The 17613-nt window shown below is 45.4% G+C and overlaps 1 protein-coding gene across 4 annotated transcripts in view; it reads left to right on the top strand.

Annotated features, from left to right (window-relative positions):
* The window catches only part of COL11A1 (collagen type XI alpha 1 chain), a 263565-nt gene that overhangs the window by 36514 nt on the left and 209438 nt on the right, over nucleotides 1-17613 (top strand). For all 4 annotated transcript variants that reach the window (XM_083445146.1, XM_083445147.1, XM_083445145.1 and 1 more), the window contains exons 2-4: nucleotides 2520-2687; nucleotides 12437-12650; nucleotides 13712-13874. In XM_083445146.1, coding sequence (XP_083301272.1) covers nucleotides 2520-2687; nucleotides 12437-12650; nucleotides 13712-13874 — 545 coding nt within the window. The remainder of the gene's footprint in view (nucleotides 1-2519; nucleotides 2688-12436; nucleotides 12651-13711; nucleotides 13875-17613) is intronic.

Genomic DNA, 17613 nt, shown 5'->3' with positions numbered 1-17613 from the left:
AGGAAAGGAAAGGAGATTGTCAGCCACTTTGAGACTCCTTAAGAGGAGTGAAAGAGGGGATATCAAGTCCATACATTTTTAACAGTGGGTTTTATTGTGGCATGTAGTTTGGTGCTTAATGTTGGTGAGTGACAAATGTGGGTGCACATGGTTTACACATATGTTTCTGCTGCCAGAAGAAACCCTGAAACATCTTAAGTTGTGGCAGACTAGGGAAAGACCAAGAGAACACTATCTTTCAAGTTCCAGTGATCTGACATACTATTTCCCTTCAGTGTTCTTCAACTTTGGGTCCCCAGCCATTGTTGGACTACAGCTCCCATCATCCTCAGCCAGCTTATCCAATGGTCTAAGATGCTGGGAGCTGTAGTCCAATGACATCTGGGGACCCAAGGTTGAAGAATACTGTCTACATGCAGGCAGCTTCTGGTTTTCCTATCTACTTGCATTTTTTAGAAAAAAGCAGCTATTCTTTCTTCAGAATGTGCTCTGGATTCTGATGAGGAAATGCACCAATTTCTTGCTGGAAATCACCCCTATCCTCCTGGCTACATTTGGAGGGATTTTGCTTAGTGCAGTGGTGAGATAATCCATGACTTGCCCTCAGCTTCAAGCTAGAGAGAAAACCACGACAAAGCATGATAAAAATGTCATTTTGGTAAGGGTGGTGAGCAGAAGGGTGGACTGCTAAATGAAATCCAACTTTTGATCAAACTGATAGCATGCTACGTAACTTGTTTAAAGTTTCCTCTTTTTCACTGAGGAAATGTTTTCTGTATACACTTCTTTCTGTGGTTTACCAAAGTTGGGTTCCTGGTTGTTGTAGCTGTGTCTCTTCTCAGCTCTTCTCAGTTTGATTTTCTTCTGTGCCAGGTTTCTGTTCCAATGTGGTACCCTCTAAATGTTGGCTGGCATGGCCAATGGTCAAGGATGTTAGCTATCATTGCATTGCAAAGGCAAATCTATGACTACTTGTCTTCCTCCTCGTTAACATTTTAGCGTTAAGAAATCCTTATACAGTGGTACTTTGGTTCTCAAATGGCTTAGTTGTCAAACAAATCGGCTCCCGAGCACTGCAAACCCGGAAGTAAGTGTTCCGGTTTGTGAACGTTTTTTGGAAACTGAACATCCAACGCGGCTTCCGCTTGAGTGTAGGAAGCTCCTGCAGCCAATTGGAAGCTGTGCCTTGGTTTTCAAATGGAGCCTTCGTTGCATATCTTTAGGCATCAGTGAAAAACATTCCTCTTCTCCCAGGCCTTTGGCTAATTAAACAATGTGTGTGGTGGTGGGGGTGTTTATATGTGATGTATTTTTGTGTTTTTATACTGTAAACTGCCCTGTGATATTCTGAAGAAGGATGGTGTGTAAATTCAATTAATAAATAATAAATAAATTGTAGTTGCCGTACAAAAGATGGCGCTAGTCATGCATGCTCCTTGCCCAACAGTTTGTAAGAGTTGATTGTCTTGTGGTGGCAACACAACCTGTGTTGTTGCCCAGGGCCAGGAGTGCAGCTTCCAAATCTGAGCGGTTCCACAGTGTTGCACCCATATGGCAATTTGCTCATCTTAGGAGTGCCTTAGCACCTCCCTGATCCTTTCTCTGTTTTCCCATGGAATGCTCCTGGTCTAAAAACTGCTGAAGTTTGTGGCGGAGGTAAATTTGTCTCTTTGACTTCACCTCTTTGAGGCACAGATTCTACATGGCTCCTGCTTCATGGCACCCTGACAAATGTAAAGTTTGTGGTACATCATAAAACATCCTTCTCATGAGGTCTAAGCAAAAATGCTTTAAAAGTGGTGTATTTGGATTAAAGACCTTCACCTTTAAAATAAAGAGAGATTTCTTAAATCCAGGGGACCTTTGTCACCCTTTGATTACTCCTTCCTTCCTTCTTTCTGTTGCATTAATAATAATAATAATAATAATAATAATAATAATAATTTATTATTTATACCCTGCCCATCTGGCTGGGTTTCCCCAGCCACTCTGGGCGGCTTCCAACAGAACACTAAAATACAATAACCTATTAAACATTAAAAGCTTCCCTAAACAGGGCTGCCTTCAGACTCTTGCCTTAGACTTCCTCCCTCCTCCAGCCACCTCTGCCATATTAGTTTGGAGTATGCACAGTCATATCTTCCTAACTCCACATCTGATTTCCTGATAACCTTCCTTCTGCTGCATCTGTTTCTAGAGAAAAAGACAGAGAGGTTGGAGATTAGTGGATTGGAGGGATAGTGGCCTCCTGCATTTGTTGTGACTCTGACCAGTCTTATTTCATGAGATCCTAACTTCTGCTAGCACAAGCAAGGGAGTTCAAGGGCTGTTGGGCTTATTGGACATTTGCTAATAGGCTTTGTACCACCAGAGCTTTATTGAGGGGGGGGGGGGAGACCCAAAATGATGTTTAATCCCTGAACATGCTCCTGAATACATCAGTTCAGTTTCTAAGAAGTGAGCATATGCAATATTTTGGAGGGAGTGTGAATAATGTCTTTTTTCTCTTTGTTTTTCAGCTGAACCAGTCGACGTGCTCAAAGCATTAGAGTTTCACAATTCACCGGAAGGAATATCAAAAACAGCAGGGATTTGCATAAACAGAAGGAATTCCAAAGGATCGGATGTTGCCTACAGAGTTTCAAAAAATGCACAACTCAGTGCTCCAACCAAACAATTGTACCCAGGTGAGGGGAGCTGTTTGTGAGTTGCAATATTTATTTTTGGGCGAAGTTGATCTTTTATGTTTTTACTGGCTCTTGGCTTGGTCTTTAAGCTTATGACACCCCAAAACGATGGTTATGATTTCATTTACCAATACTTCATTTCATCAAACAACACTTTAGAACAGGGGTGAGGAACCTGTTTTCAAACTGAGGACCACAGTCTCTTCTGGACAGCTTTTCAGGTGCACCATATGAGTAGTAGATAGGGCCAAAGGCCAAAGTGAGCAGAGCGCCAAATGTGAATTTGACCTTCGTACAGTAGACTCATTCATCCCCTGTCCAGCCTCAATTCAGGAAAACAAGAAGCAGCTTCCTGGCAAATGAAAGCACTCAAGGAGCATGCAGGTCTGATGTGTAGCCTGGGGAGAGTCCCAAAGGCCAGGCAGAGGGGCTTGTGTGGCTACATTTTACCATGGAACAGTTCCCAACCCCTCCTTAGGAAGTACATTAAAGCATCACAGGAAGTGATGGCATAGAAAGTTCATTTTCTTTCTGGTAAAGTTATCCAGGCACCACGACAAATTACGTTGTAGATTGCAGACAATTTAGAAACAAATAATGTAAATTAGAACCACCAACCCTTCCCTTTGCAGCAGAAGGCTTCCGGATTTTTTAATTAAATCATAGTTTCCCATTGTAACGGAACTGGAAAACTGGTTTAGCCTCTATTCTTAAGCACCAGTGATTTCATTGTGGCTTCCTATGGGGTAGAGATCTATAGGATTGTACTGTTTTCAGATTATAGACTAGGATATGATGTCAGGAGTAAGGAACACATAGTTTCTCAGATGATGTTGAGCTTCAAGACCCATCTGCACCAGCCAGCTGTAGTCCAATAGTATATGGAGGGCCACAAAGGGTGCCATTGCCATTCTAAGAGAACAAGGGTGGTGTTCATGGTAAGTTCTGGCACCTCCTTTTCTAGAAAAATAGAACTGGACATCAGAGAAATGTTGGAGGCTATGGATAGGATATCCCTATTTTCATCAGATGCAGGTGGCACTGTGGTCTAAACACTGAGCCTTTGGGTCTTGCCAATAAGAAGGTTGGTGGTTCAAATCCCTGGAAGGGGGTGAGCTCCTGTTGCTGTGTCCTAGCTTCTGCCAACCTAGCCGTTCAAAAGCATGCCAGTGCAAGTAAATAAATAGTGCCACTGTGGCAGGAAGGTAGACGTTGTTTCCATGTGCTCTGGCTTACATCACGATGTTCCATTGTGCAAGAAGTGGTTTAGTCATTCTGCCCACATGACCCAGAAAGCTGTCTGTGGACAAACGCCGACTCCCTCGACCTGAAGCGAGATGAACACCGCAACCCCATAGTTGCCTTTGACTGGACTTAACCGTCCAGCAGTCCTTTACCTTTATCCTATTTTCATCAGATAAATGTTGGAGGGTATGCCTTAGCAGGGGATAAGCTTTTGTGACACAGAGGGTCACCTTGTCAGTAGTAACCAGACCAGGAAGTATATCTGCCTGAAGTACAGAGATAGTATTAACTTTTTTTATTTTTAAAGAAGGAACTGGGGTACCTCGGGTTACAAACGCTTCAGGTTACAGACGCTTCAGGTTACAGACTCCGCTAACCCAGAAATATTACCTCGGGTTAAGAACTTTGCTTCAGGATGAGAACAGAAATCATGCTCCGGCGGCATGGCAGCAGCAGGAGGCCCCATTAGCTAAAGTAGTGCTTCAGGTTAAGAACAGTCTCAGGTTAAGAACGGACCTCTGGAACGAATTAAATACTTAACCCGAGGTACCACTATATTAGTCTTGAAATAAGGAGCAGTTGGCGAGCCTGAGGAGAGGAAAAATGAGATTCTGGATCTCCAAACACGCTGGAATTTACAACTTAGTGGCTGCGGTCCTGCACGGTGGTTGCTACTGAAATCCCATTCATTCCAATGGGATTTAAACAGTCAGCCTTCCTGGCCCTATGCGAGCGGAGTTCCTCTCTCAGTGTTGGCCACCTGACAACTGTCTCCTCCTGAGGAAGCAGCATCTCTCGGCCGGCCTGTGCAGCAGCTGCCCTTGAAAAGGAGCTCTGAGTCGCTCGGGAAGAATGGCACTCTCTTCAGGGTCACTCTTCGACAGTATTAAAAAACTCCCTTGCTTTATCAGGGTTTTCCTGCCACCTAATGCCCTAGCTAGAGAGCTTTTCTCTCTCTTTTTTGAGAAGAGGCTCGCTTACACAAATAAGAACTGATGGTAGAGCGGAGCTGTCACTCAGTCTTAAATCACAGTGACCTTGCCATTGAAAGCTCTTGAATGGTCATTGGACCGTTGCCTTTTAGAAGCTGTTAGCAGAGAATAAAATGCCCTCTGCCAAAGCCAGGGCTGGAGAGTGCAGAACAGACATTCCCTTGAGGGGAAATAAGTCTTGTGTTAACTTGCAGTTAGGCTGGTGGTGGCGGCTTTTATTTTTTCAGAACGGCACTGTAATATAGTTGGTAGGTTTGGCAGTGATATGGAAGCTGCTCATTTTTGGGGTTTTGTGTGTGTGTGTGTGTGTTTTGGTTGCCAGAGTAAACACGCTCATTATGCGGTGTGTTGGCAGTTGCCTAAATTAAAATAGCCTTTGGCTCTGTCTTCCTCACTCCCCGCCCTTTCTTCTTGTGACATTTGTAGGATTTCTAGTGTTAGAACTAATCTGAGGAACTAACATTTCTGCCCCCCCCAGACGGCCTCAAGAGCTTTTCTCTCTGGGAATGCAGGTGAAGAAGTGGGGGGGGGGGCATTTGAACAGCGGAAGAAAAGAGAAAACAGAGAGAGAGAGAGAGAGAGAGAGAGAGAGTTCTCCACTTGAACAAAAGAAGTGGAGAGAATGTGAATGCCTTAATGAACTGAGCACAAAACCGTCTGTGAACACAGCATTATCACTTTAAGGTTGTCAGTGAGTTTGCTTCCCCTGTTACCTGAACAAATTATTCTACCTTTAAAAACAATTATGTAACTGGAGAGCACTAAACTCCAGTACAGGATAGTCTTATGGCAGGCAGAATAATAGCTACAAGGAAGTGGAGGGCAAAATAATGTTAATACCCAAGGTAAACTAAAACATGACAAGCCATGGTTTATTGTTATGTGGCTGAGCCTAGTCTTCCCCAGGTCTTGTGACTAACCCCTGTCCTTCTCTGGTGTGGCCGTGAGGAAGCATTTGGAAGAGTCTTCTTCCTTTTTAAAAAATTAACTGTTGCTTGTCATGTCACCCAAACCTGACAAAGCCTTGGTTTGTGCATAATGTTAAACCATAGTGTGTGTGTGTGTGTGTGTGTGTGTGCTTGTTCATATACAATGTCTCTGATTTCTTGCCTCATGAAGACAGAAGAGAGGAAGGAGTGAAGTGAGTGCTAATCAGTTGTGTGCACCACTATGCTTCTCGTTTTCATTAAACTACAACTACTTGATAACTGTGGTTTATCATTACGTGCAAACCAGCTCAGTTTGTCATAGAACTTCACAAAATCTGATACTGTCCTCATGAGCACATCATGCTAAGCCAATTCAGGACCTAGTATGAACAAACAAACTTGTGGGCTTCTGGGAAGGGGACTGCTGTTGTTTTCAGTCAACCAACCATTTTATATGTTTATTTGTTTGTTTGGTCAGTCTGCTGCAGTGCTGAGCTAAGCCAAGGCATATCACTAAAATCTTTCATCTTTTATTGTGGTTGACTTTCCATTCCATTATATTGTTTTTCTTATTTATACTGGACCTTAGTACTATACGATATATTTATCTTTTCTTCTTTTTAGTTATTCATATTTGTGTCTGTAATTTTCATTTTTTTCTTCTTTTTGTATGTTCATTTATAACTTTCATTTTCATCTGGGCATGTGGGTGTTTGTGCAGTAAAATTGAAATAAAAATGAGTTTTAAAAAATAAAATATTTCCTGAATATCTTAGAATATTTTATATTTGCAGTTCTGGTACCATGGTACCTGATTTTAGTATTTGATATTTGACAGCACATTCAGTAATGTTTGGCAGGTGAGATGCAATTGTATTTAATAGTGATGTGGATTTTGTATACAGTGGTAATCACAGCAGCCTAGTATGTTAGCACTGGTCTTGCAGCCATAGTGTTATGTACTGAGTTGAATAGGATCCAAAATGCAGCAGTCTGATTGGTCCTAGAACAATAGGATCCAAAATGCAGCAGTCTGATTGGTCCTAGAACAATAGGATTCAGAATGCAGCAGTCTGATTGGTCCTAGAACAATAGGATCCAAAATGCAGCAGTCTGATTGGTCCTAGAACAATGCAGCAGTATGATTGGTCCGCAAGAGCCACCCAATCCAGCTCCAGGTGGAAGTGAATCCACAACCTGATTGGCCTACAAGAGAATCCCGGAATTAGCCAATCACGTGCAGCCCATTGTGTAAATAATGTATATAAAGCAGATATTTTGGGGGAACTTCTATTCCTCCTCACCACTATGAGCTGAATAAAGAGCATGAAATCCACTCTCGACTCCGAGTATATTTCACATAGGCAGGAAGGTATTGCATGCAGGAAAGTGAGTAGGCTGGCTGAGAATGGATGGAGCATTCTAGCCTTCAAAGGAACGTGAAAGAGGAGTCAGTCCTGGGCATGCTCAGCATGCCTGCTCTCTGCCAGGCAGATTCCATTCGGCCACCCCCACCCCTTAATTTGCTGCCTGGGGCATACGCTCACCTGCATCCCCTCTCAATCCAGCCTGGGTGCACTGGATACACGAAATGAAATTTCATTCACATTTCAAAGTTTGAGATATGATGCTCAAGCGATGCCTTCAAACTCTCAAATGAAAACTGTCACATTTAATATGTGGCTGGCAAAAGAATGCTTATATTTGCAGTTAACTTGCTTCAGCTTGAAGAGCTGTATCAAGTTGTTTTTCTGAAGACCATTTGAGGACCAAAGTTGCTTTTTTACAGGAAGACACTGAGAGGATTGTGTGTTTATGTTTGGTTTTTTCCCTTTAAGTCTGTACAGTGGTACCTCGGGTGAAGAACTTAATTTGTTCTGGAGGTCCGTTCTTAACCTGAAACTGTTCTTAACCTGAGGTACCACTTTATCGAATGGGGCCTCCCGCTGCTGCTGCGCCGCACAATTTCTGTTCTCATCCTGAAGCAAAGTTCTTAACCCGAGGTACCATTTCTGGGTTAGCGGAGTCTGTAACCTGAAGCATCTGTAACCTGAAGCATCTGTAACCCAAGGTACCACTGTACAGTAAAGATAATGGATGATATGCAGGGTTAAAGTAAAGGTAAAGGGACCCCTGACCATTAGGTCCAGTCGTGACCAACTCTGGGGTTGCCTGCTCATCTCACTCTATAGGCCGCGGGAGCCGGTGTTTGTCCACAGACAGCTTCCAGGTCATGTGGCCAGCATGACTAAGCCGCTTCTGGCGAACCAGAGCAGCACACGGAAACACCATTTACCTTCCCGCTGGAGCGGTACCTGTTCATCTACTTGCACTTTGACAGGCTTTCGAACTGCTAGGTTGGCAGGACATACTCAAAGTTGAAATCAGTGAACTTAAGGCTGAGATAAATGCATTCAGCTTTTGAATAACATTGCATTTAATATTTTGGTGGCCGAAGGATGCTAATATTTACAGATACTCACTTGAGCTTGGAGGAATACATAAAGGCTTGTTTTCCACAGTAAGCAGCTGGGAGTTGTTGTTTTTTTAAACTCAATCTAGTAAAGATAATGCTATCCACTGCCCAATTTGGGAGAACGCTTCAAAACCTCTATCCATGACCTTCCCACAGGGTTTTCTATCTGCAGTTTGTTTTAGCAGCCTGAAAGCACATGCCCAGACTAGATGAATTAGTGCCACCTGCCTTAAACATTCTCAGCATATCCTTTAGATTAGATTAACAGTTCAGACAAGGCAGGTGTTCAGTTCCTTTCAAGTCTGAAGCTCTCCGTCCATCTGGCCCTCATTCGTGCAGGTCTGAGCTTTTTCTTCCTTTTTGCAGTCACTTGTGCCAAAATGTAGGATGCTGAGCATATCCATTTTCAGCTGCGAACAAAATAGCTTGCACACGTAGGATGCTCTGTTGTTGTATGTGTCGACAGAAAGTGCTTCCAATACAATGCACATTTGTTTCTTTGTTGTCACTTAATGTGCGGTTGGTGTAAAGCTGTGTTCTTCAGACTTGGCTCCCGAGACGTCGTTGGACTACAACTCCTGTCATCCATGGCTGCTGCCTAAGCTGTCTGGGAGAGATGGGAGTTGTAGTCCAACAATATCTGGGAACCCAAGGTTGGGGAAAAAATGTTGGTGTAAAGAGGTGGGGGTTGGACAAGCTGTACTGGGTATTGTGGGGTGAGCTGTAAGGGGAAGAGGGGGTGGTTTGGAGAAATAATTTTATAATAATTTATTTGTACCCCACCCATCTGACTGGGCTTCCCCAACCACTCTGGGCGGCTTCCACAGAGACCAAAAATACACTAAAATGTCACACATTAAAAACTTCCCTGAACAGGGCTGCCTTAAGATGTCTTCTGAATGTCAGGTAGTTGTTTATTGCTTTGACATCTGATGGAAGGGCATTCCACAGGGCGGGCACCACTACCGAGAAGACCCTCTGCCTGGTTCCCTGTAGCTTTGCTTCTCACAATGAGGGAGCCGCCAGAAGGCCCTCGGCGCTGGATCTCAGTGTCCGGGCAGAACGATGGGGGGGTGGAGAGACACTTCTTCAGGTATAACAAATATTTAGGGGAAGGAGGAGAGGGCGCTGATGTACCACATATAATGGAAATGGTTCTGAACCCCCCCATACAAATTATAAAATCCTTCAGCTTACAGTTGATAAGAACCACCTTCCTGCAAGCCCTACACACAATACCTGGCTTTCATTCTTATTTTGAATAAGTCAGAGACTGGCAGCCCTTTTAAGCCTTGAGGAGTCCTCAAATAAATTCCTTCCAATTAACAGGAACTTTCATATAACTTCTGTGATTGAATGCTTCCATATTGGGGTAGCTCACAAATGGCCATGCTATCGTAATAAAGTTAGGCTGTTGGGTTTTTTGTGGTTTTTTGTTGTTGAAATAAACAAAACAGATCAAAATGGAGAAAATGCATGCATTAATAAATAATTACAATTATGCATCATGAATAAACAGGTGAAAAGAAACAGGGTTAGAAAGAAATCCATAGGTTTTTTGAAACGATGGCCTCAGTTCATCAAGCAAGCCGTTCCCACCTCCTGTAGCTTCGGCCCTTAAATTTGCCTTTCTTTCTGAAAGGTTTTACAAGTCAAATTTCCAGAATTGTATCCAAGGTTAGAGACAGATTCAAATGGCTTGGAATATTTCAAAACCTTCCGTGAGCATAATCTGTTTAAACCCTCTCTCACTTACAGCAGTTTTAAGGAGCTTAAGCAATTTGAAACCTGTAGAGCATCTAATGTTGTTTAAGCTCCACAAAGCCACTTTGTGATTCAGCCCCAGCAGTTTTATATCGCTCAAATGCAAATTACTTTGGAGCCCATCCCACCGGGATGCTAAGCGGTTCTAATTTGGGCTTTAAAAATGAACTCGCTTTACTCCTCTTTTTCCTAGATGCACTAAGGGCTTCAAGTGTCTAAAACAGGAATAGCTCTCTCTCCACAACTATTTCATTCATCTACAGGTCCCCTGACTCACATGGTGTAGAGGGGGTGCTTACCAAATTTGCAAATGACACTTAGCTTAATGCTATGGAAGATTGAAACGGCATTCAAAATTATCATGGTAGGCTGGAATATTGGGCAGAAAGGAAACCAGCAAGATAGTTTGCTTTTACACCATGCTATATCTTTTACCGTTTGCCGCTTAATATGTTTTTTCGGTGTTAAGCAGTCGAGCCAGTTTGCTGCTTAGCAATAAATAAATGCTCGACTTTATGCTCAAATGCATAAACCCAGGTATGGGGAATATCTGGCCCTCCAGATGTTGTTGAACTACAGTTCTCATTATTCCTGGCTATTGGCCACACTTGCCTGGAGCTGGTGGGAGTTGGAGTTCAGAAACATCTAAATAACCAAAGGTGTACACCAGGCATACACAGAAACTTGATCTCACAACCTTTCATAAGCACACACACACAGTTTCACTCTCCTATACACACACACACACAAATACAAATCATATGAGCACACATGCATCTATCACACATGCAAAGACAAGGAATATGACCTCTGAATGCTCCTTCAACTATATGGGTCCCCATATATTTAGGGTTGTATAATTTAACACCAACAACTTGACTTGGGTTTGGTAGCATATAGGTAGTAAGTGCAGCTTCTGCAAATTTGCACCATGCAACATTATGGCAGCTTCTTGACTGTCTTCAAGAGTAGTCCCATGTAGAGTGCATTACAGTGATCTAGGTTATCAGAAGACGGATGATTGTGACCAATATTAGGCTTGCCCAAGCCACACTAAAATCAGTGAGACCAACACTCGAGTCCTAATCATGCTTACTCACAAGTAAGTTCCATTTATTTTGTCGTGACACAGTTTCATTGCAGCCTACTTGATTAAAGGTGAGGTCTACTGAACTTGAGGGGCCTTCATGTGAATAAAATCAAGAATGGTATTGGAGCCCCATTGCTTTTTAAAGTTAATTTTCATTGTCAGATAACAACTAGTAACAACTGCAACTGAATAGAGAACAAAAGGAGTTACAGGTTACATGTATCATATCGCAGAATAAGAAGGAACAAGCAATAAAGGCGGTGATGTAAAATCTCATCATGTGAGTCTTCATCTAAATGAGTTTCTCAGCCCAATTGGTTTTAATGGGACTTGGGATTTCATTATTCTCCCTTTGCAGCACTTAAAGAAATCGTGACTGAGGTTCAGAAGTGGCCATACAATTAACTGCTTGTAGAGCGGAATGAATAGGAAGGAAAGTACAATGCTTTAAGAGAAAGAAGCATCCCGTAATTTGTAGCACTTGTTTTCAAGAGAAGTAATAGAAAGTTTGATTCACTTTGGTCAGGAGCTGGGAGCCTTTTTCAGTCCAAGGTTATCATTCCCTTGTACACAATCTTCTGGGGGCCGCATGGCAGCAGAGGTTAGGGCCAGAGGCAAAAAGTTGATGGGGCAACTGCATTGACTTCTACCTCTGTAAACTGACTATATTCCAACCATACAAAATTCAGATGCGTAAATCTCAATCCAGGCACGCAAGCGAGAGGTGTAATCGCATATGAAGGACATATCCCGGAAGGCAAAAGCACTTGAGGAGGTCACAGAGTAGGGCCAGAGAGTTGCCTGGGCATGGGACAGTGGCGTAGCGTGGGTTGTCAGCACCCAGGGCAAGGCAAGTAATTTGCACCCCCTAACCCGGGGCAAGGCAAATAATTTGCGCCCCCCCCGCTGCACTGTCCCTCCCCCAGATAGTCCCTCTCTCTCTCTCCGCACCGCACCGCACGCCTGGCACCCTCCCCTCCACAGTGGGTGGCGACCCGGCGGTTTGGATCGGATTCGCACAGCCAGCACTGCAGTGAGAGAGAGTGAGTGAGCCAGGTAGGGGCAGAGAGCTGCGAGTGCGAGCGCGCCCCCCCCCCAGATGTTGCGCCCGGTGCGGCCGGCCCCCCCTGCACGGCCGGCCCCCCCTGCACCCCCCACGCTATGCCACTGGCATGGGATGTGACCAAGCAGTCCTAAGGTGTAGGACGTTTCTTCTCCGCAAGATTAGTGACTCTGCATTTTTCTCTCGACAGGTGGAAACTTCCCTGAAGACTTTTCGATACTATTTACAGTGAAACCTAAAAAAGGGATCCAGTCCTTTCTTTTTTCTGTCTACAACGAACAAGGCATCCAGCAAGTTGGTGTTGAGGTGGGCAGATCGCCTGTCTTCCTGTATGAGGATCAAAATGGGAAGCCTGCGCCGGAAGATTATCCCCTCTTCAGAACGGTCAACATTGCGGATGGAAAGTAAGTGAAAAATGAAGGTGGATGTGGCATTTAAGATGGTGAACAGAACTAATACCTGCAGCCAGATGATCCAAACCAGGATTCCACCCCCCGCTCCCCAAATTGTGTTCTATAGAAAACTGGAAGCTTATCAGGAATTCCTCAACAACAAGTTCAGTAATTGCAAACAAATTTCCTTGAAAGCCAGATTTCCACCACTGCTGATCTTCCCATTCAATGCACAGCTACAGTAGAGTGTTTGGTGGGTGGTACCATTGAATGCAGGGACGCTGGTGGCACTGTGGTCTAAAGCACTGAGCCTCTTCGGCTTGCCAGTCGGAAGTTCAGTGGTTCGAATCCCTGCAACCGGGTGAGCTCCGGTTGCTCGGTCCCTGCTCCTGCCAACCTAGCAGTTCGAAAGCACGTCAAAGTGCAAGTATATAAATAGGTACCACTCTGGCGGGAAGGTAAATGGCATTTCTGTGTGCTGCTCTGGTTTTGCCAGAAGCGGCTTAGTCATGCTGGCCACATGACCCAGAAAAACTGACTGCAGACAAACGCTGGCTCCCTCGGCCTATAAAGGGAGATGAGCGCCGCAACCCCAGAATCGTTCGCGACTGGACTTAACTGTCAGGGGTCCTTTACCATTGAATGTAGACATTCAGTGAATGTAGGGTGGTTGACAGTGAAGTTCAGCAGGCCTCACCTGCTGAGTAGGATGGAAAATAAATATTTTGAATAAATATAATAGGTCACCTATTAACTTTTGGTACAGTGGAACCTTGGTTGTCAAATGTTTCAGAAGTCAAACATTTCAGCTTCTGAACGCCAACAACCCGGAAGTGAACGCTTCCATTTTCGAATGTGCCTTGGAAGTTGAACAGCTTCCAAAGCATGTTTCTCCATTTTCTCCATTGCAGCTGCCAACCAGCAATTGCGCCTCAGTTGTTGAACATTTTGGAAGTCAAGCAGTCTTCCAGAATGGATTATGTTCAACAACCGAGGTTCCACTGTATTTGCAAATATTATCTGGGAACAAAATCATTCCTATTTTACCAAAATCAGTTATGTTCTTGTGCTAGGTGGCATCGGGTAGCCATTAGTGTGGAGAAGAAATCCGTCACTCTGATTGTGGATTGTAAGAAGAAAACCACGAAACCACTTGGCAGGAGTGACAGAGCAATTGTTGACACCAATGGCATCACAGTCTTTGGAACAAGGATTCTTGATGAGGAAGTTTTTGAGGTAAGTGTTCAGACAGCGGATTCTGTCTGTGAATGCAATACTTGCAAAAGAAGAAAACTGCAGGCATTCATCTCAACTGTCTAGGACTATATCAGTTTAAGGCTTATGGAAATCACATTTAGAAGGCCGGCTTACTTTGAAAAGAACGCTTGGCTTTCTTTCATGGCTGATGTGCAAAAAAAGAGAAATTAATCTCACAGATGCCCCAAAAGGGATGAGTTCTTTATTTATACAATGTGCCCAACACGTTTTGGCCAAAAATATCTTTCTCAATAGCTCATGTCTTTGTTTCCTACTGAACCAATTTCAAAAGTTTCTGTTGCTGTGAGAAACTGATAGGGTCTTCTTTCACAGTGGCCTAGGCATAAGGATCTTTTTTAAAAAAAACAAAACAATTTGTTAAGGTAACTTGAATTTGCACTCCTGCTAATTGGAGACTTCCCACAACTAAGACTGGATATTCATTAGGGGTGCACAGTGGATTTGGGTGAATCTGGGTGCTTCTGAGAGATTCTGGACTTGTCTGAGGTGAAGCGGAATCTGTATATGGTGCCCAAGGCAAAGTTGAGATCCCCAAAGCTTTGTGGCACCTTGGTGATTTAGACATAAAAAAATTCACTGCAGGCAAGTATATGCTAAAAACAAAACTACCGTATTTTTCGCCCTATAGGACGCACTTTTTCCCCTCCAAAAATGAAGGGGAAATCTGGGTGCGTCCTATGGGGCGAATGCAGGCTTTCGCTGAAGCGTGGAGAGCGAGAGGGGTCGGTGCGCAGCGACCCCTCTTGCTCTCCAGGCTTCAGGAAAACATCCGCAGCCTAGGCAGCCCTGCAGGAGGTCCCGCAGGGATGTCTAGGCTGCGGATAGCAGCCTGCTTCCCAGAGCGTCGGGCGCCCTGAAAGCAGAGCGCCTGGCGCTTCGGGAACACATCCGCACCCTAGGCAGCCCTGCGGGAGGTCCCCGCAGGGCTCCCCACGCTGCGGATAGCAGCCTGCTGCCTGGCGGGTGGGGCGCCCTGAAGCAGAGCGCCCCTTGCGCCGGGCAGACACCCGCAGCGTGGGGAGCCCTCCAGGAGTTTCCCGCAGCGCTCCCCACGCTGCGGATAGCAGCCTGCTGCCTGGCGCGAGGGGCGCTCTGCTTCAGGGTGCCCCTCACGCCAGGCATACATCCGCAGCGTCGGGAGCCCTCCAGGAGTTCCCTGCAGCGCTCCCCACGCTGCGGATAGCAGCCTGCTGCCTGGCACGAGGGGCGCTCTGCTTCAGGGCGCCCCTCACGCCAGGCAGACACCCGCAATGTGGGGAGCCCTCCAGGAGTTCCCCGCAGCGCTCCCCACACTGCGGATAGCAGCCTGCTGCCTGGCGCGAGGGGCGCTCTGCTTCAGGGCGCCCCTCACGCCAGGCATACATCTGCAGCGTCGGGAGCCCTCCAGGAGTTCCCTGCAGCGCTCCCCACGCTGCGGATAGCAGCCTGCTGCCTGGCACGAGGGGCGCCCTGAAGCAGAGCGCCCCTCACGCCAGGCAGACACCCGCAACGTGGGGAGCCCTCCAGGAGTTCCCCGCAGCGCTCCCCACGCTGCGGATAGCAGCCTGCCGCCGGGCGGGTGGGGCGCCCTGAAGCAGAGCGCCCCTCGCACCGGGCAGACACCCGCAGCGTGGGGAGCCCTCCAGGAGTTTCCCGCAGTGCTCCCCACGCTGCGGATAGCAGCCTGCTGCCTGGCGCGAGGGGCGCTCTGCTTCAGGGCGCCCCTCACGCCAGGCAGACACCCGCAACGTGGGGAGCCCTCCAGGAGTTCCCCGCAGGGCTCCCCACTCTGCAGATAGCAGCCTACCGCCCACCGGGCAGACATCGGCCAGCCCCACAAGCTCGGGGGACAGCAGGGAGGCGCAGCGCCGCCATCCCGCTGTTCCTCGACCTGGTTCGGTTTCCCCGACCTGCTTTTGGGGGGGAAATAAAGGAAAAAAATTTTCCCTTTATTTCCCCCCCAAAAAACTAGGTGCGTCCTATGGGACGGAGCGTCCTATGGGACGAAAAATACGGTAATATCTCTAAGCACACCATATAAGGAAAATACCAAGGCAGAGAGAAGGGAAAACACTGTTGTGATTGATAAGTCAAGATTGTAATAAGAGAAACTGATACTACCTGGACTGACCAATCCCAGGGCTTTGGGAAAGATATGTTGAAGTAAATAAATAGCTCTGGTCTCATGAACTTCTTTCTGTTTTGCAAGTTCTATCTCTTTGGAGCAGGAATATCATTAAAGGAGTTCTAAGAGAGACTTTTCATTTGCATGAGTCCTAAATACTTTATTTTCCTTTTTTATTTTGGAAAATTCTACGCTTCTTTTTTTTTCATTTATTCCTTTTGATTTACCGGTAATCTTCCTGTTGTTTTGGGGTCTTGGTTTCCTGCTTGTTCTTATTAGAGTGAGATAGGAGGAAATTAGCAATATATAATATATCAGTTATTTCACTCTTTTTTGAGGGTGGTTGATAGCCTATCATGAGGTTAATAGGAGCCTAAAGGTAAAAGTAAAGGACGCCTGACAGTTAAGGCCAGTCGCGAATGACTCTGGGGTTGCGGTGCTCATATCACTTTACAGGCCGAGGGAGACAGTGTTTGTCCGCAGATAATTTTTCCAGGTCATGTGGCCAGCATGATTAAGCCGCTTCTGGTGCAATGGAACACCAAAACCAGAGCAGTGCACGGAAACGCCATTTACCTTCCCACTGGAGTGGTACCTATTTATCTACTTGCACTTGACATGCTTTCAAACTGCTAGGTTGGCAGGAGCTGGGACCAAGCAATGGGAGCTCACCCCATGGTGGGGATTCGAACCGCCGACCTTCTGATTGGCAAGCCCAAGAAGCTCAGTGGTTTAGACCACAGCGCCACCCTAACGTCCTTCAAAAATATATTAATCATTATATACTTACCTGGGGCTGGCACTGAACTTAGTCCCACTGAACACAATGCAACTCAGTTTGAATAGATTGCATACTGTTGGCTACCAGCCAGTAAAGGGGCTTCTCTCAAACATTTGCTACTCATTAATAAACTAGGTAAATGGAGATGTGGAACACACAGAGAAAATAAAGGACAGAGGGAAGCTTGTGGAAGGAAATATCTCAGAAAAAAAGAGGATTGATCTTTCTAAGTGAAATGTCTTTCAATCTCAACTAACCATAGAGAGAATCACTTTAAGGTTCCATATAGATAGTATTTTACACCCGTCCAATTCAATAAATGGAGACAGCCATTTTATCACCCATTTTATACCTCACAGGTGCATGACGTGTGGCATAATTCTCCTTGCCTCTTGGCAATATGACACAGTAGACTGGATTTTATTTGGGTTAAAATGAGAACTCTCCCTGCGATTCTTTGGCAGTTGGTATGGACTGTCTGCTAGCTGGCTTTCAACATTCAGAACAAACAGGGGGAGAGGGATGCACAGCACCTTTGAATATCCAACTTTCAGCCTCTATATCTTCCTTTACAGGGTGCTGCATGCAATGCAGAGGTAAAAATGGCACAAGAATATTCCTCTGTGGAGGTGCATTTTGCGTGTGGAATATGCATGGGCCTCTTGCGCTTCCTTTCCTTCTGTTTGTTTTGAATGTTCAAAGCTGGTGTTACGTCTAAGTAAACTTAAGATTGGGCTGTAAGCAGGGCCTTTTTTCAGCCAGAAGTCACTGGAACTCAGTTTTGGCACCTCTCAGATGGGTGCCATTGCCAT

This window comes from Podarcis tiliguerta, assembly GCF_965153285.1.
Source record: "Podarcis tiliguerta genome assembly, chromosome: 6".
Classification (NCBI taxonomy): domain Eukaryota; kingdom Metazoa; phylum Chordata; class Lepidosauria; order Squamata; family Lacertidae; genus Podarcis; species Podarcis tiliguerta.
Note: the sequence above shows the minus strand (reverse complement) of the source record. Positions and strands in the feature narration are given on the sequence as shown.